Source organism: Leuresthes tenuis, unplaced genomic scaffold (genome assembly GCF_036924035.1).
Source record: "Leuresthes tenuis unplaced genomic scaffold, fLeuTen1.0.hap1 SCAF_4, whole genome shotgun sequence".
Taxonomy (NCBI): Eukaryota; Metazoa; Chordata; class Actinopteri; order Atheriniformes; family Atherinopsidae; genus Leuresthes; species Leuresthes tenuis.
In genome coordinates this window covers 18,878,572-18,895,064 of record NW_027325358.1, presented here as the reverse complement: position 1 = coordinate 18,895,064, position 16,493 = coordinate 18,878,572, and the positions used below count along the sequence as shown (strand labels likewise).

The following is a 16,493-nucleotide window of genomic DNA, read 5'->3' as shown; positions in this document are numbered from 1 at the left end:
CTCTAAGATTCTCTACTTTTTAGATTTTTCTCTTTTACAAAGCAGCAACGTGTTTTAAAGTATACTAATCCAGACATTTTTCAAGGCTAAGGACCCTTAAAAACAATTCCATCATTATCTATAAAAGACACTTAAGACCTTTGAGTTGTGGGGATCCATTTGAACTTGGGTGATATCTCATTGAGTTGGCTGGCTTAGCGAGAGGCTACGGTTTAAAAATGAATCAAAACAATCAGATGTTGGTCATGATCGAGAAGAAACTTTAGCTTTAGGCTGGTGGAATTGGGTTTGTGAGAATCTCTAAAACATTTTTCATAAAATAAAGAGACAAAACAACAAAAACTTGATTCATAGTCTTTAATTGAAGTGTGAAGAGGCATTTAGACAAAAAAAAACCAAAAAAAAAACCACAACACTAACAGTATTGAGGATACAGTCACATTGAGGTCCTTGGAACAGATCCACAGCTACAGTGAGAATATTTGCAAGGCGTTTGAACACAACACGATAAAACACTGAACGCACCGTGGCAAACAGGCGCCTCAAACAGGTGAGGCTGGGAGAGGAGGCCAAGTCCTTCCAAGAAATCACACCAAATGAGATTCATCTGCAACTCTCACAGATAAAACAGTGCTGATAAATATTAAGTGCTGCTTTTGCCCAGTACCGACAAGCACAAAACGAAGGGTAAGAAAAACTGAACAAACAGTGGCGAGTCCATCTCACGGTTCAAGTCCAACACACCTTAACGGCCACCATGCCTCACAGATTCAGATCTCTTTTTTTTCCTCTTTTGAAACACTCGAGTCAACATTCACGCCGTCTTCCATGGCTCTTAGCTCAACTCTGTAGTGTTGCATTGAGAACGCTTTGTTCTGTCCCGAGTGACTCAAACGGTGAGAAATGAGGAGTTACGGACTATTCTTTGAGGTGAAATCAAAGTGATGCGGCTTCACACAACACAAGCGCCCGCACAAAGTGTCCCGCAGGCGCTAAAAATATTCAGATATGAGGGATTTAACCAGGCTGTCAGACAAATTGAACGGAACCATCAGCTTTACAGAAATACATAAATACAACTATTTACAAAAATACATTTCTGTGTGCATCTCTGCACCCTGAACAGCACGTACACAACCTAAAGCGGCCTTTCTATTCGCTTTTGTACACTTACAGTTCGGCCACTGAAACGCATCAGTCACTCGATCACTAAGAGTTCTGCTTAATGTCTCCCGAACCTTCAAGATTGTGCAAAAAGGGCTTCAAAGGTTTTGAGCGGCGCTTTGGTTCCAATCTGAAGTAAAGAGAAAACGGAAAGGAGCCGCAATCGTTCGTGGGGAGATAAATCCGTAAGTGGGGGGGGACTTTATTCCACATCCACAGACGCTCTGAAACTCCAGAACTGACCGACTGTCTTTGAGGTTCATTCCTGATTTACTCATGATAAGTTTCTAAGAGTTTTCTTTGTTTTTTTTTTTTTGGGGGGGGGGGGTATCTTATCTTGTAGATTGTTATATGCCTATAAAACAGTTTAGAATTAGTTCCAATGATTATCAAGCATCGACGTTCAAGTGCTGCGTTTTTCTTGCTTTCTTTAATGTCTTCGGTATCAGGAAGTGGTTTAAAAGAATAAAACCTTCACTCTTAACACTGGTGAAATCCAGATGTTTGACTTTCTTGTAATGCAACACAGTTCGGACGTTATCGATAGCTAAAAAAAAAAAAAGAGAACCAGGAACACTGGTCATAAAATCTTAACCAAAGCTGGCTTTATATTAGTTTTCAAGTTATCATGAATTGCTTCCTACCGTTCAACTATTTCTCAGCTTCCAGCACCTATGAGGTCATTGGCTTGCTAGTAGAGAAAACCTTAGTTTTGCTTTTTTTTCTCCTTTGTTGAACATCATGAATTTACCGCCTGTTACTTTACAGAGGATAATAAGAGTCGAGCTGCTCTAAAAAAATACACCAAAACAAAACAAAAACAATACCTACTGGGTATCATTGTTGAATCAAGGGCACCAACTGTATTGCACATGTTAACGGGGTCCCCAGACCGCACCTTTTTAATCCAACAACCTGCCGTCTTAGGCCCAGCGGCCACTGGAAACAAAACTTCTGCTGAAGGAGAAACTCGGGTCTGAACTCTTGTGCTTTCCCCAAGCGCCGAACGGCACCACGATGATGGTGCTGTTGTCCTCCGAGCCATATTGGAGAGCCTAAGAGAAAAGAGAGCCACAACGCAAGAGCATATGAGACATATGTCGAAAGGTCTGAAACAAAGCAACCAGTTCTTTAGAGCTTTGAGGCCAAGAGAGGCCGACCGCTAGCCTGGCACTCATCGTCTGAAAATCAATGCTAAAGCTGCGCTGGATGTGGAAATAAAACGCTTTGCAAGCATGTGAGGTGCATCGGCTACTGCATAGGTGTGCTACCCCCATGTGGTGAGAAAATGGCAGGAGAAGCTGTGCTTTTTACACTGTTTGCTGCATGTGTTTCAGTCACACGGACGAGTGAATTGTCACAGCATTTTCCAACAGAATTAGCACAGCTGAGTTTCTGAAGGAAAGTCAGTATTAGGCAAATAAAAGAGGAATGTCTCACAACACTGAATAGCATGTGTTCGTGTCTTTATAAGGTGCTGAGTGTAGGCTAATCTAAAAATGATGCCCAACACTAAAAAAGTGCCACCTGTCATTCATACTGTGGGGTACATATCTAAAGGTTAAACACGGTCGTTTTTACCTGGTCAGATATTCTCTGAGCTGCCTCTTTGGGGTCGTGGCACTGGTTGATAACATTGCAGATCTCCTGGCTATTCATAATAAAGTTGACGCCATCTGTGGTCAGCGCCAGGAACGAGTCATGGACGTGATGCAACTGAGGGAAGGACAGGCCATAAAAAAAAAAAGTTCAACCAGTTTGTGTTTGTTAAAGGAGTTTGAAGGGAAAATGGTTCATTCAAAAAGCAGTCGGGGTAAACTTAAGACATAATGAGGCCATGCGTTCATGGAAATGTGAAAATCGATACTAAGATGTCACATCTAGAGCTGGAGGATTCACACATGAACATGGCAGTTAAAAAGAAAAAAAAAAAACTAACAAACCCACCATTATTCTTTTGGTCTCAGGCTCAGCGATGACACCCATCTTCTTCAGGTCAAAGTCTCCAATGCTGCGCGTCATTGCTAACCTGCCGTTGACGTTCGGCTGTCCCAGACTATTCCAGGTGATAAAACCTCCGCTCTTCTTTATCCTTAAGGCCAAAGCAGATGTGGAGAGGAACACACACACACATTAACAGATCCCAAATCAGATCAGCGAATCAGAGGCGACGACATACTCCTCAGGAAACTCATCAGTAATGAAGCCAGATCTGGGCATGTCATGCGACTTTTATTACACGATGAATTGGTGCTCAGTACTCGGCCTTTTGATCTATGGAAATAACGTCTCCCAGGGTGAAAAAAACCCAGCCAAAAAAAATCAAACTGAACGAGCTTTGCCCACATCAGTGCACCTCATTTAAGATGCATTTAAGATAATGAATAAAGGACACAAAGTCAACAAATCTTGAATGTTAACTTCTCTTAATGAGCAGTTTTTGATGAGCAGTTCAAAGTTTATAAAGATTATTGGAACCTTTACGTATAACGGCTTTGTTGTTCTTTCACTTGGGGGGAAAAAAGTCCCACCAACTCACATCCCTTACCTCTCTTTCTCATCCTTCCTTTCGGGGGTGTGGTCGACAGTGAGTTTAAGGACCTTGCCCTTGTGGCACAGCATGGCTCGACTATCCCCCACACTGGCAACCACCAGCTCGATGCCATCCCTCAGCAGGGCCACAGTGGCCGTGGTTCCTGCGTTTATCCCTGGTCCTACAGAGACATGAGAGGGACCGTCAGATGTGGAACGAGCCATAACGAGCCACAGAGAAGGGCAAAAATGACACGGTGTGTCTCACACTGTCAAATCCACACACTAGAACATAAACATGGGTGGGAAGTCCCCTAGTTGACTTGGAGTGAAACTACAGTTTACACAGTAAACAACGGAGGAGGCAGTCGTACATGCAGGTTGGACTGTTGCAGCACAGAGTTGAAATCCAAAGCAGGTTTTATAGCAGCTTAGTCTAAAGGTGAAAACTGACATAGAAACTGACATATAATGTCCAGTATTGAGCTCGATTCTCAAAACTGACGTGAAAAAAGTCAGAGTAATCGCAAGGTGCATTTTACTTCTTCTGCTGTGTATGAACACATCTAAAGCTGTCAGAGAGACACTAAACGGCTCCAAGAAAAACATCAGGAGAGTACAAATCTGAACAATTATGATGAAAAGTTGTGTCGCTAACTGCTTGAAATTTGCACATTTCATTATTTTGTAACAGTGATGCATGTCTGTTCTTTTTGACGCAGACAAACACTAACATTCCTTTTAATGTGCAGGATAAGAAGGGTTTCTTTCCAACCATATGACTCTGACATAAAGTGTGCAGACACATACAACTAAACTTAAGTTCCTTAAGGGATGACAAATTTGACTTGTTTTTTGGCCTGTTTTAGATTCAAACATGCAGCATCTGACGTATATATTTGTCACTGACAATACACTGTACGTCTCATACACTTGTTAAACCAATCCACTGCCTCACAAGAAGCGTTGCATACACTTGGTAAGAGAGGACAAAGAAAAGAAAGAGAGAAAGGATTGAGAGAAAGATAGGGAACCTTCCAGTAGTCCAGGATTTAGGACCCGCTGGACTCTCCTTCAATATCTAGCCCCTCGTCATCCACACTGGTACCAAGGGCCTCCAGCTCTTAGCTGGGTCAGCAGCTGCCGTAGATAACATGCACACACACACACAGGCATATTGGGACATTTCACACAGCGTGGCCAAAGTATGGCCACACAGCAGGTACACTAGCTTTTATATTAACACATAACCTTTACTCACACTAAACGATGACTGAGAAAAGCTCATCTGAAGACTTTCTACACAACTAAAAACACCTCAATCATTATCTATTGAGAGACATTTCCTTTTTTGAATTCACTTTTTTTTTTTGCGGGAATCCTCAAATTACCCTTAAAAACTAGTTTGCTGACGTTGCAAAACAATATACTTGGCAGACTAAGAAGTAGTAAACAGATGGGTAACAAATTAAAGGAAAACAAAGCTGCTTTAACCAGACAAGACTCGAGAGCAGCTTCAGTGTTTGCATATGTAGATAAAAAGGCTAAAAAAACCAAACAACCAACCCCAAACCCTCCCCCCCAAAAAACCTAATTCAGTCATCAATCTTAAGTCTTTAGTGTTAGTCAAAAGTTTTCATTATAACATGAAATAAACCTCTCCTGCCCTGCGTAAAGTGACCCGTATCTGTGCGGTTTAGCCATGCGTGTGCTCAGGTTTTTCCTTCAATTTGTTGCCTGTCTGCATACACAGATGGGCTCATGCTGCACGTACAGATGTATTAGTGTTTTGCTGTACACGAAGCTGGCTTATTGTTCAATGATTATTATGGAGAGAGAAAAAAAAAAAACAACTCTTGATGGAACGACAGACCTCTAACCAAATGTGTTCAGGTCATGTCAGTTGGGAAATCCAAAGCCTCAAAGCCTAAGTAAGATAAGTACATTAGGTTTGAAGAGAGAAGAAAAAAACCGTTTCAATACATTTATAAATATACACGTCTTTACTGTACAGTAAAGGGGAAGCGACAGAACCTACCATTTGGAGAGAAGTGCAAATGCCTCGCAAAAGCTTTGTCTACTTCAAGAAAGGCTTTCGATAAAACTAATTCCAGATTGTCTTCCTCTGGCAGAAGGTTCCTGAAATAAGATCACAAAGAGTATCAACTAAAAACTCCGATTTGTAGCATCCAAATTCTTCATCAGTCAGCTGATGTAGACATGTGGTGACGGTATATTTCTGGATTTCCTTACTTGATGAATTTCTCCATGTACTTTTCACAGAAGTCAGCTGCCTCTGGCCCGCCATGTCCGTCAAACACAGCAAAGTAAAGGATGTTGTCGGTCATTTGGGAGACCTTGTAGCGGTCTTCATTTTCCTTGCGCTGACCAATAAGGGAGGCACAGCCTACCTTTGATAAGCTAACTTTGGGTATGAGCTTCCCATAACGAATGCTGGGGGGCAGCAGGATGGGCTCATCAATACGATCGTCCCAAATGCCGAATGAATCCCAAGTGGTAAGGCGGCCACTGCTGTCTGGATCGAAGCGCGTGTTGCTGTACCGTGTCCCCGATGGCCCATGAAAGTGTCTGCTGAAGATGGGGAACTCTGGGTGGTTGTTGTGCTGGAATGGCAGTGGGGCAAGAGCCATCTGGAAGAGACCACTGCGACCAACATGGGGACCGCTGCACCTCGCCAGGCGCACAAGACAGGTAACTGACATCACCCGGACTGCACAAACACTGGATGTAGAGGCCGAGCAGTGTAGTGTCCAAACACTAAAGAAAAATGGATTATTTAGATCGGAGACAAAATTGAACTAAATATTTAAAAAAATACCTTTTATTTTTGTCCTGGAGAGGGCCGTACGTAACTGCCACCATCTCGGTTTTCTAGGCCACAAAGATATCTTCGAACAAAACGTCTCAATGCAAATGATTTGCCTTGTTATCTCAGAACAGACAGCAGCTAGATAAACCATACAAATCTTTTTTTTTTTTTTTTCATCTGAGGTGCCCACATCTCCATTGAGACAGCGAAAACTTCAATTCTGGCGTTTACTATTATACTGTACTTTGACATTTGGCAGACAACTCAAAATTCACAGGTAGTTGTTGTTCAATATACGTAGGTTAAGTAGTACTTATGAGACATATTATTCCACTTCTAACTGCATCACATAACAAATTAATAATATGTAATAGAATAAGTTAAAAGAAATAAGGCTTAGAAGCCATACAAACAATATATTCCTAAAAAGAAAGACGGACAACATGTAGCTGTGCACCATGCTACACAACGTCAACAGCACCAACAACAACTGCATGTCAATGAGTTAGCTGCTAATACTGTCGATCTAATCTAATTATGTCGACAAAATAAAGATGTGTCCCACACAGGGCGGGTCTGTGTCTCCGCTGTCCCTAATAAAATATAATTTCACCATTACAGAGCTATAAACAAATCACTGGACTGATTTAATCAGATTTTGGTCTTACATTAACTTCTTAGCTGTGTGTAGCTAGAACGACGAACTAGCTTGGTAGCTAGCTTCAGCTAGCTTCGCAGTCTGTCCAACATAAAACAGACCAACCCCCTAAACCCCTTCAGTTGTCGGTTGAATAAAAAAGAAAAATCATACCTGGAATATTTATATCTTTGAGGGTATGTTCGAATCGTTTTCAGACTTCTCAAAGTGTACCTTGATACGCACTGAATGAAAACAGCCGCCTCCGCCCTCGGATTCTTCAATGTTATCAAACAAGGCCTCTGATGTGATCGCGCCAATCAGCATGCGCTTTGTTTTACGCCCCTTAATAGTTTCTTATGATTGGTCACGGAAAGGCTCATTGCCACGTAAGTGAACCAATCATTAAGCAGTAACTTGGGCCAATACATGAAATATGAGATGATATGTGAATTTTCTTGATCTTATTTTTTTCTCATTCTCTGCCTCTATTTTGGTCCTAGTTTTATTTGGCTCAATCCCTTCTGCTTCCTCTGTGACAGCTACAGTTGTTATATTGTATTTATAGTCATATGAAACCTGAATATTTTCCCGAGTTCTCCTTTGACCCTGTTGCAATTTTGGGTTATTGGGTGACAGATAGAGTCCAGTTACAATATATTGGTTTCACTATGCAAAACTGCACTCATGTTTATTGAATTCATTTAATTCTTTTCTTATTCCAACTAGTTAGAATTCAGAATTGCATGATCAGAAAACCTCCAATTTTCTTTTCCTTGCCCAACTACGTTATTGAATCTTAAATTACACATTAAATTCCATAATGCCCGAAGACAGTTAAGCTCCTATCACCTTTATAATCAAACTAATAAAGTTGGTATGACAATTTCTTTCATACATTTACTTATAAAGAGCTTGTGTTATTAACTCCTTATTGGGGGGAGATAGACGTAGACATTAAATCCCTGCGAATGTCCAGCAAGTACTGTTTTCTCCTTGTAGGTTATTTTTATCCTTGATGAACATTGAAACGGTTTTGATTTTGCAGCCTCCTCATTATGCAAACCAGTGGTATGGCATGAGATCTACTTCACAGCATTTTTTTAACCGCCTACAGTATCTTGCTGTATACCAGGACTGGACCTGAAACAACATAGGGATTGTCATGAACTAAGCACTTTACTTTACTCAAACGGTGATGTCAGAGGTCTTACGTGAAGGAAAATAAATAAGAGAGACAGAAGTCAAACGTGATAGAAGGATACAGGAAATCCAAGTGCAACAGAAAATGTGTTATCTGGAAGTATTATAGCTTCCCAGACATGCCTTCTGCTTCTTGAGGCTATTACTTAGGGAAGTTTGGCTCTATTTTAAAAAACATGAAGTGTCTTGAAAAAATATTATTTTCTCTTGGTGCTATTATTGTCTTGGTGCTATATATTTTCACAGTTACATATTATGTTGAGTACGTTGTGTCACCTGTTTTTCTGTGTGTAATTTGTTGAATTTCTGTGACACCCAAAGGTTATTTTATGACCAAATTATTAGCCGAATGTGAGCTGTATGTGTAAACACTACACTCTGGTGCTATAAAAATGGTAGGTTTCTTTAATAAACATTAAAGCGTCACAATTTTTAGCCAACATCAGCTATCAAAATGTGTGACCGTGTCTTAACTCCAGCAACATTTTTGCTAATACCAATGATGCTAATTACTGAGACAAAAGTTATACGACTTTTGTGAGAACAATGCAGCTACAGTATCTAGGTCACAAAATGTGACGGGCCACATAATTGATTGCTACACCTGCACTTCCTGTTCAGTTAGCCAATCGCATCTTTCTTGCTTGCAGGGTTTGGTGACGTAACCAGCCTTGATACTTCCTCGTTTGTTTTCTGAGCTGCTAAACCGAAACCGAGCGTTCAATTTCAGGATGCGTTTGCCAAGGTGCGTACACAGTTTTTAACTTTGCATGAACCTGCCGCAGCTTTAAAATGTTTTTTTTTTACGAGACTTATACTGGCACTGCTGACAACAGGTCACCGGCTGGTTTCTGTTGGTGATAAAACTCCCAGTCAGCGTTGCTTTAGCCTGCCATGGTTAGTTAGCTATAAACTGGGATAGCTTTCGTGGGTCATCAAGCCTTCTTTTCAGGTTAGTTAACTTAACTGACGCTGCAAATGTCAGTGGGGATATTTAGGTATAGCTGGGGACTGTGTCCATAATATCTGCACAACACGGATCACCAGGCCATTGCAACATTGTTGTCATTTTATTGATGTGCAGACTGGAGCGGTCTGGGCTAAACTTAGCTACTAGCTGAACGGAATGAGAACAATAATGTAAACAAACCAGACTCCTACCAATTCAAAATCATGGACAAGTCTTACAGTATTTAATCTCTTTGGCTATCAGTTTTAGTGACTGAAAGTTATTGTACTAGTAATACTGATACTACTAATCGACGCTGGTCACCTGATCAGTTTAAAAATGCCAGCATAAACAAAATATATCGATCTCGGCTACAACGCAGGAATATTTCAGAGATGAATCAGTCCTTTGGCTATCCTCTTGACTAATTATTTTTGATATCGAAAATACTTCTAATTCATTAATATTAATGATTTACAGGGTTGAAGGTAACATTTTTAACTGATTGTTTGGTCTGACCAACTGGTCACAAGGTCAAAACTCAGCATTTATTTATTTTTTTTGTCTGCTGATTAATTAGTTAATAATGTAATTAGGGCTGTAAAAAGTAAAAGCATCCTACAGGAATTTTTTCAAAAGTACTGCTGTGATTAATATGTTTTAGTTGGCAATAATTTTTTTCAAATCCTCATCGATGCACTGAGAAGCTTCTCATCCCTTAAATGTTCATGTCTATTTATCTGTATGAAATCAGTTGGGTGAAAGTGACCGAGAAGCCTTAGTCCAACCTTGTTTCCCCACCATTTGATAGAGTGAAATGATTGAGCCCTTTAAATGACATCATCTTGTTCACCCATGGCCTCTGCTGGGACATGTCATACCTGCCAAAATATTAACCGACACATGCTTTCCTCTTCCTGCTCATGCTTTTGCTTAAATTAATCTTTTGTGAAGTTATGCACCTTGCTTGATATGAGTAGGCTTGTGTTTTAGTGCTGTCAATAAAAAAAACAGAGAAAGTTCATTTGATTGTTAATCACAATTGTTTGTATGTCCATTCATTTTTTGCATAAAGTTTTCAAAATCTCTACAATAGAGATGGAATCTGACATTTCTTTTTGTTGGTTTTTTACACTTGAAAATTGGAAAAAAAATAGTTCAACAATTGCAAAACAGGTGATTTTGAAATACCTGTGATAGACACACTTTTAGTCACAAGTACACCTGAATCTATATCAGTGCATATTCATCATTGTTCAAAGTTATCAGCCGTGGTCTGCCAGATCTCAATGTTTTTTTTTTTTCATTTAGCAATATTATATGGACTATATAGTATGGTTTTTGCTTTGAGATTTTATGCGTCATGTTTGTTTATTCTAACATGAGTATTATGAGTGGACGGACGCTCAGGCGGGACTGCTTGGAGCTGCTTAAGCCAGGATTACACTGCCAGGGTTTATTTAAACACACTGCCTGTTCCTCCTTGTCATTGTGCTTACATCATTCTATACCCAGTGTCTTTTTCATCATTGAAACATTGTCCGGATCTAGCCGTGCGATCATATCGTGTTCCAAATGAAGGTGATAATGTAGTCCTGCTGCTTTTGTGTCTTTCAGGGTTGGTATTTACATGAAGAGGAGAAAGCGGGGCTGTTCTCAGGCTTGAACATTATTGTCTTCCTCCATCTGGCCTTCACTCTCTCCGCCTCTTGATACTGGTGCTCATTTCCTCTTCCTTCACCACCATGCTGTGCTGGGGGAATGCCAGGGATGGGCAGCTGGGTATTGGTTTGGAGAGAAACCCTGTGTTCGAGCCGAGGAGCTGTCATGTGTTCAGTGGCAGAGGACTGAAAGAGATCGCCTGTGGAGGGCAACACACACTGTTCCTCCTGCAGGATGGTAGTGTGTACACATGTGGCTCTAACAGCTGTGGACAGCTGGGCCACGACAAAGCTGAGAGTTGCCCAGGTAAGCTTTGAGCACGAAAAACAGATTCAGAGATATCTGGTTAGCCCTTACGGATTGCACCTCCCCTAAGCCCCGCTTATGTGTTTTTGGAAAGTCAGTCAGGGTGAACCTGACAGGATTTGTTCATGTGGTCTGACTCTGTTGGTACTGATTGAGCTGGTGGCTTAATAATAATAATAAAAAAATTGCATTTCACAGGCTTGAATGAACCTTTTTTTGTTTTCCTTTCTGATATAATAAAAATCATCACAAAGTGGGAGCGGTTTGGACTGGCTTTTCTCCACATGACCATTGTATTACTGTAACATACATGTAACATAAAGGGTGCAAGTTTTCTGTTACCTTTGCCCATTTCTCCCAGTTTCCTCAACATCCTTCATCACAGTCATAGCCACATCTTTTTTCCTGTTTCTCTTTTACATACAAACTTGTTTTTTTCTTGTTCTCTCCTTCAGTTGCTGATGTAGCGCAATTCTACACATCTTTGAAGTGATTATTGTTTCTAATTATACCGCTCGTCTAAATTGACATTTTACTTTTATCACGCTGTCATCTGTCTCCTAATTGTCGTTATCTGAAATTATCTAGTTTGTTCTAGTTCTGCATAGTTCTGCTTCATCTTCTTAAAACCTTTGACATTCCCTTCTTTTATTGGTAGGTGAACATATTGCTGATAACTTTATTAATCCATTGTTTGAGCCTCAGGTCCAATGTGCCTGGGATAATGGCTCTGTTATAAGCAACAAATCTCCGATATTTAAGCTCTGTCCAGAGTCTCTATTAAAACCTTGGTTCTAATGTAAATCAAGTGACATTATTTACCTGTTCAGGTTGTTCCTTTGTCACATCGGTGTCATTTTTAACATGAAATATCACAAACCCTGAGTGATTTAATAGTCTAAGTCACAGAGCTGGATTTGCAGTAGCAGTCAGAGCATAGAGAGTAGTACAAATCGTACAGTAAAAAACCCTTTTGCAGGTCCCAGCAAGTTTTAGTTGCTGTTGTGCTTTTACATGCACTTCACAACCTGGATAATAGGAGGTCTGCAGTACAAAGATATGTACCTATCTGAATTTGGTACAGATTAAATGTATCTTTGTCAAAAGTCGAACGTCACAGTAGCAGAAAGCAGTGGAGATGGTGGTTGGCCTGTGCTGTTATCTTATGTGTGGAAGTGTGTTGAGTCTCACGTTGTTTGGGCATGTGTGTGATCCTCTAACAAGCATACTTACTAAAGTGCAAAAACAAAAAACGCTACCTTGGTCGTATCAAACTTATTGCATTTTTTTCACCCCTAAAATATGCATATTTTCCTTGAAAGTTCTATTATTTGTTTATTTCTAATGATTTTTTACAAGCTTGTTGACATGTTAAACCACCATAAAGCTGCAAGAATCCACACAGGAAGCAAAGAGCACCAACTTCAGGTTTCTGATCAGCACCCCTGCACCTCCTGTTCACTGGTGCTTTCTGCTTAATTTCATAGAGCAGATATTAACATTGAAAGCATCTTTTCTCCTGTATGCGTTTCACATACCGCTCGGTTTTTCTTTTTGGTCATTTCAGGTCTGATCTGGCACTTTTTGCTTAATTCCTTACATGGGTGAGCAGTAGGAATGCTCTCTCTTTAAACAAGTCAGAAAACGACAATGACTAACCATTTGGACTTTGTAGCTGTATGACTAAAGAACAAAAGGTTGGATCTAACATTTTCTGTTAGATTTGAAAATGCTAGCAAGTGTTTGCTGAAGGACAGGCGTGTTCTACCTCTGCTGTAGTCTGAGAAGGTTCCTCTTGTGTTCACAGAGTTGGTGGGGGCTCTGGATACTCAGAAGATCACAATGGTGTCGTGTGGTCGGGCCCATTCGATGGCGGTGAACGAGCAGGGTCAAGTGTTTGCGTGGGGAGCTGGTGAAGGGGGACAGCTCGGCCTGGGGACTGTAGAGGCAGTCGTTCGGATCCCAAGGTGAATGTGTAGAGCATCATTGAGGAGATTAGGCTTTCAGCCTAACAGGACAGAAACACCTACACTTGTGGTTGTTGCAAAAAGCCGAAGGTGGTGTTTGATACCGTTAACACAGAAAACCTAAGCGGATGCAGGAAAGACGCTTGGTTAGAGACGTGTTTTTAGAAGAAAAGACGATGCAACGTAGCGGTAAACATGCCTCTTCCAGCTCGTACGAGCTGATCCCAGCATTTTGGTGCATCGGTAACTTGAATGTGAAATGTTATGCACGTTGATTCTTTTCGTTCTGATGAATATTTTTTCCTTTTTCTAGGCTGGTTAAAAGATTGTGTGACCACAGCGTCTCCCAGATAATGTGTGGGAATCAGCACTGCATCGCACTTTCAAGAGGTGTGAAAGACACAGTCTCTACACGACACTGCAGCACTGCTCACATCATGAATGTTACATCCATACACTCCACATCCCGACCGTGTCCACATCCAAAACCCTGTACTTTATTTTCCTCTTGTATGATTTTTTTTTCCATAGTGGGACAGTATAACCACTGGGTTGAGTATCGGGGGGGAAATATGAAAGAAAAGCTCAGGGTGAATTACCCCGATGAAGGCCGTGTGCCGAAATGAATTTGATCTCTCGGTCCTTGAAACATGCAGATGAGGGGTGAATAATACGACCGCACTCTCATCCCTGAGGATGGAAGTGTCAACCAGCATCATCTGGGTCACTCCTGTTTGGACTTGAGGCATAAACATTTTCAACAGGGAGCCTGCGGTGCAGACTAACTGTGTGGAAATGTGGGACAAAGTGCTTTTTATCAGAAGAAAATCTTATCGAATATCAGAGCACGTCCTGTTGAGGGGGAAAAAATAAAGATAAGTCAGGGTTGTTTAAGACACGAGCTTAAAAAAAAAGTGTCATGCAGAGGATGGATACCTGTTTGGATGAATAACATCTGTGTGTGTGTGTGTGTTCTCTCTCAGATGGCCAGCTGTTCACGTGGGGCCAGAACACCAGTGGCCAGCTCGGTCTGGGCAAAGGAGAGCCCAGCAAGCTGTACCCTCAACCTCTGAAGTCTCTGGCAGGAATTCCTTTAGCGCAGATAACTGCAGGAGGAGACCACAGTTTTGCACTCTCACTGTCCGGAGCCGTATTTGGCTGGGGCAAAAACCGAGCCGGACAGCTGGGTCTTAATGACAAGCAAGGTAATAATCGGCAGGTTAGAAATAAGGTGCACTCGGCCATTTCCAAAGATAAAGGATTCCACAGGGAGAAGAGCAGTGTTTGTTGTAATCGTATTTGTGCACTTTTGTTTAAGATGTATACAAATGGAAGGAAGAGATGTGGGATTATTTAACAGCAGCACTATAGTTCAACAGTGTCTCACATCGTCCCACGACAGGGAGCACTTTTGAATGTTTTTTTGTTTTTTTTTAATCTCATAGATGGTGGTTTTATTCATTTAAAACCCTCTTTGGTTTTCTTTTCCGCTGTTCGTCTCTCGCATGGTAGCATTAAAGGATTATCTATCGAAGAGTGAACCTTTAGCTCAGTTACTCAGTAAATGCAGAAGATGTAGCGTTCCACTCGTTTGTTTGAACACATGGAACTGCCGTCCAACACTGTGACCTGGCTTGACTGTTGCTTCCATCCTCAGATCGGGCCGTGCCGTGCCACATCAAATTTTTGAGATCTCAGAAAGTTGTTTACATCAGCTGTGGAGATGAACATACAGCAGCCCTCACAAAGGTACGGACATTACTCAACTCTTTCCAGAGAGAGTTTCACATTAGAGGCTCTAATGAGAATCGCAGCTGTATTATTCTACAGGATAGGTCTTAGTCCTATCACTCTGCTGAACTCTTCTTAATGCTGATCATCCACCTGAAGAGCCTGTATTTGTCATTGCAACAGAACATTTCAGTGCTATGTTTCCTCTGTGGCAGGATGGAGGTTTGTTTACATTTGGCGATGGCTCGTGGGGCCAGCTGGGTCACGGCTCCACCAATAACGAACTTTTACCAAGACGAGTGCTGGAGGTCATGGGTACGGAGGTGTCCCAGATCACCTGTGGCAGGTACCTTCTGTTCTAAAACCACAACAGGTGTGAACACTGTAGCAACCCAACAGATTTACACCCTCCGTGTTAGTTGAACTTTGGTCAGTCCCGCTCCCATTCAGCTCAAGTGTTTTTAGGCTTTTTGTCAGTGATGGTGATGTGTTTCCAGCATTTCGTCACCTCCGATTTGCATCCTGACAACAACCATCAGCTATTTTTATTTTTTTGTCCATGGTTCGTTGTCCCTGACAACAGCAGGAGGACACAACACGCCAACAAGGCTGCTGACATGACCCAACTCTAATTAATCTCTGTTGGAAACCTGAAAAACTTGCATCCACCCAGTTAGTTAGTACCATGATTACTAGTCATTTCCTGCTGCATTTCTGTTGACTTAATCTGAAATAGCAAAAGTCAAAGCGAGTGATTCTGACACTATCCAGATCGTGTCCCTGGGTGTTTTTGGTCATGATACTGTTTCATGTTAGAGCATCTTTCTCAGAGTGGTGTAGGACCATTGACCAAGTCCAAAGACACACTGTTTATACACAGCTTGATAAGCACAAAATATTATATGTATATATGTATAAAGAAAAGTTAGGCTTTAAAGGTTCAGTTGGCCGGTGGCTTAAATGTTTACAACAACAGCTGTGAATGATGTGGATTCAAACAGGGACCCTTTGCTGCATTTTCAGCTCGCTCATCAGCTGTTATCTTGACCTGAAGAGCAAAATACAAAAAAAAAAAAAAAAAAAAATGACTCTGTGAGTGTGTTTTCATACCTCTGCGTGTTGAAACATGCTTTTCCTTTTACCAGGCACCACACAATGGCATTCGTGCCATCCTCCGGCATGGTGTATGCGTTTGGGTGCAACAGCCACGGCCAGCTGGGCACAGGAATACTGGGGGATTCCAGAAGCCCGTTTCCTGTGAAGACCAGTTTCCTGACAGGAAATCTTCAGAGAAGAGGTGAGCAGATGGTTTGTTGATCAGTCTGTATGTGATGCGAAATGGCATCTTGGGGCGTACCTGGCTGTTACTTGACGTCTTTTTGTGAGTGATCATTTATAAATCCTCTTCATAATGTTGAGCAAGCTTAGAAAGTCTTTAGAATATCATAGCAGACGGATGAGAACTCACGGAAATGGATGCTCAGTTGTGCTCAGGCAATGATGAAATGTCGT

At 41.4% G+C, this 16,493-nt stretch overlaps 2 protein-coding genes across 5 annotated transcripts in view; one reads left to right on the top strand and one right to left on the bottom strand.

Moving 5' to 3' along the window:
• Nucleotides 1-342: 342 nt before the first annotated feature.
• On the bottom strand, nt 343-7,454 carry ppm1kb (protein phosphatase, Mg2+/Mn2+ dependent 1Kb). The gene is made up of 7 exons (XM_072384934.1): nt 7,338-7,454; nt 5,950-6,474; nt 5,735-5,835; nt 3,713-3,878; nt 3,112-3,256; nt 2,746-2,880; nt 343-2,219 (listed from the first exon to the last, which is right to left on the bottom strand). The coding sequence occupies exons 2-7, from the start codon at nt 6,417-6,419 to the stop codon at nt 2,088-2,090; spliced, it is 1,149 nt and encodes a 382-aa protein (XP_072241035.1). The 5' UTR covers nt 6,420-6,474; nt 7,338-7,454; the 3' UTR covers nt 343-2,087.
• Nucleotides 7,455-9,021: 1,567 nt separating this feature from the next.
• Nucleotides 9,022-16,493, top strand: part of herc3 (HECT and RLD domain containing E3 ubiquitin protein ligase 3) — a 117,917-nt gene continuing 110,445 nt past the window's right edge. For all 4 annotated transcript variants that reach the window (XR_011915384.1, XR_011915385.1, XM_072384933.1 and 1 more), the window contains exons 1-8: nt 9,022-9,111; nt 10,933-11,283; nt 13,091-13,250; nt 13,564-13,640; nt 14,234-14,455; nt 14,908-14,999; nt 15,197-15,327; nt 16,127-16,278. Coding sequence is in view for 2 of the 4 variants with exons in the window: in XM_072384933.1 (XP_072241034.1) it covers nt 11,061-11,283; nt 13,091-13,250; nt 13,564-13,640; nt 14,234-14,455; nt 14,908-14,999; nt 15,197-15,327; nt 16,127-16,278 (1,057 nt within the window). In the remaining 2 variants the exon portion in view is untranslated. The remainder of the gene's footprint in view (nt 9,112-10,932; nt 11,284-13,090; nt 13,251-13,563; nt 13,641-14,233; nt 14,456-14,907; nt 15,000-15,196; nt 15,328-16,126; nt 16,279-16,493) is intronic.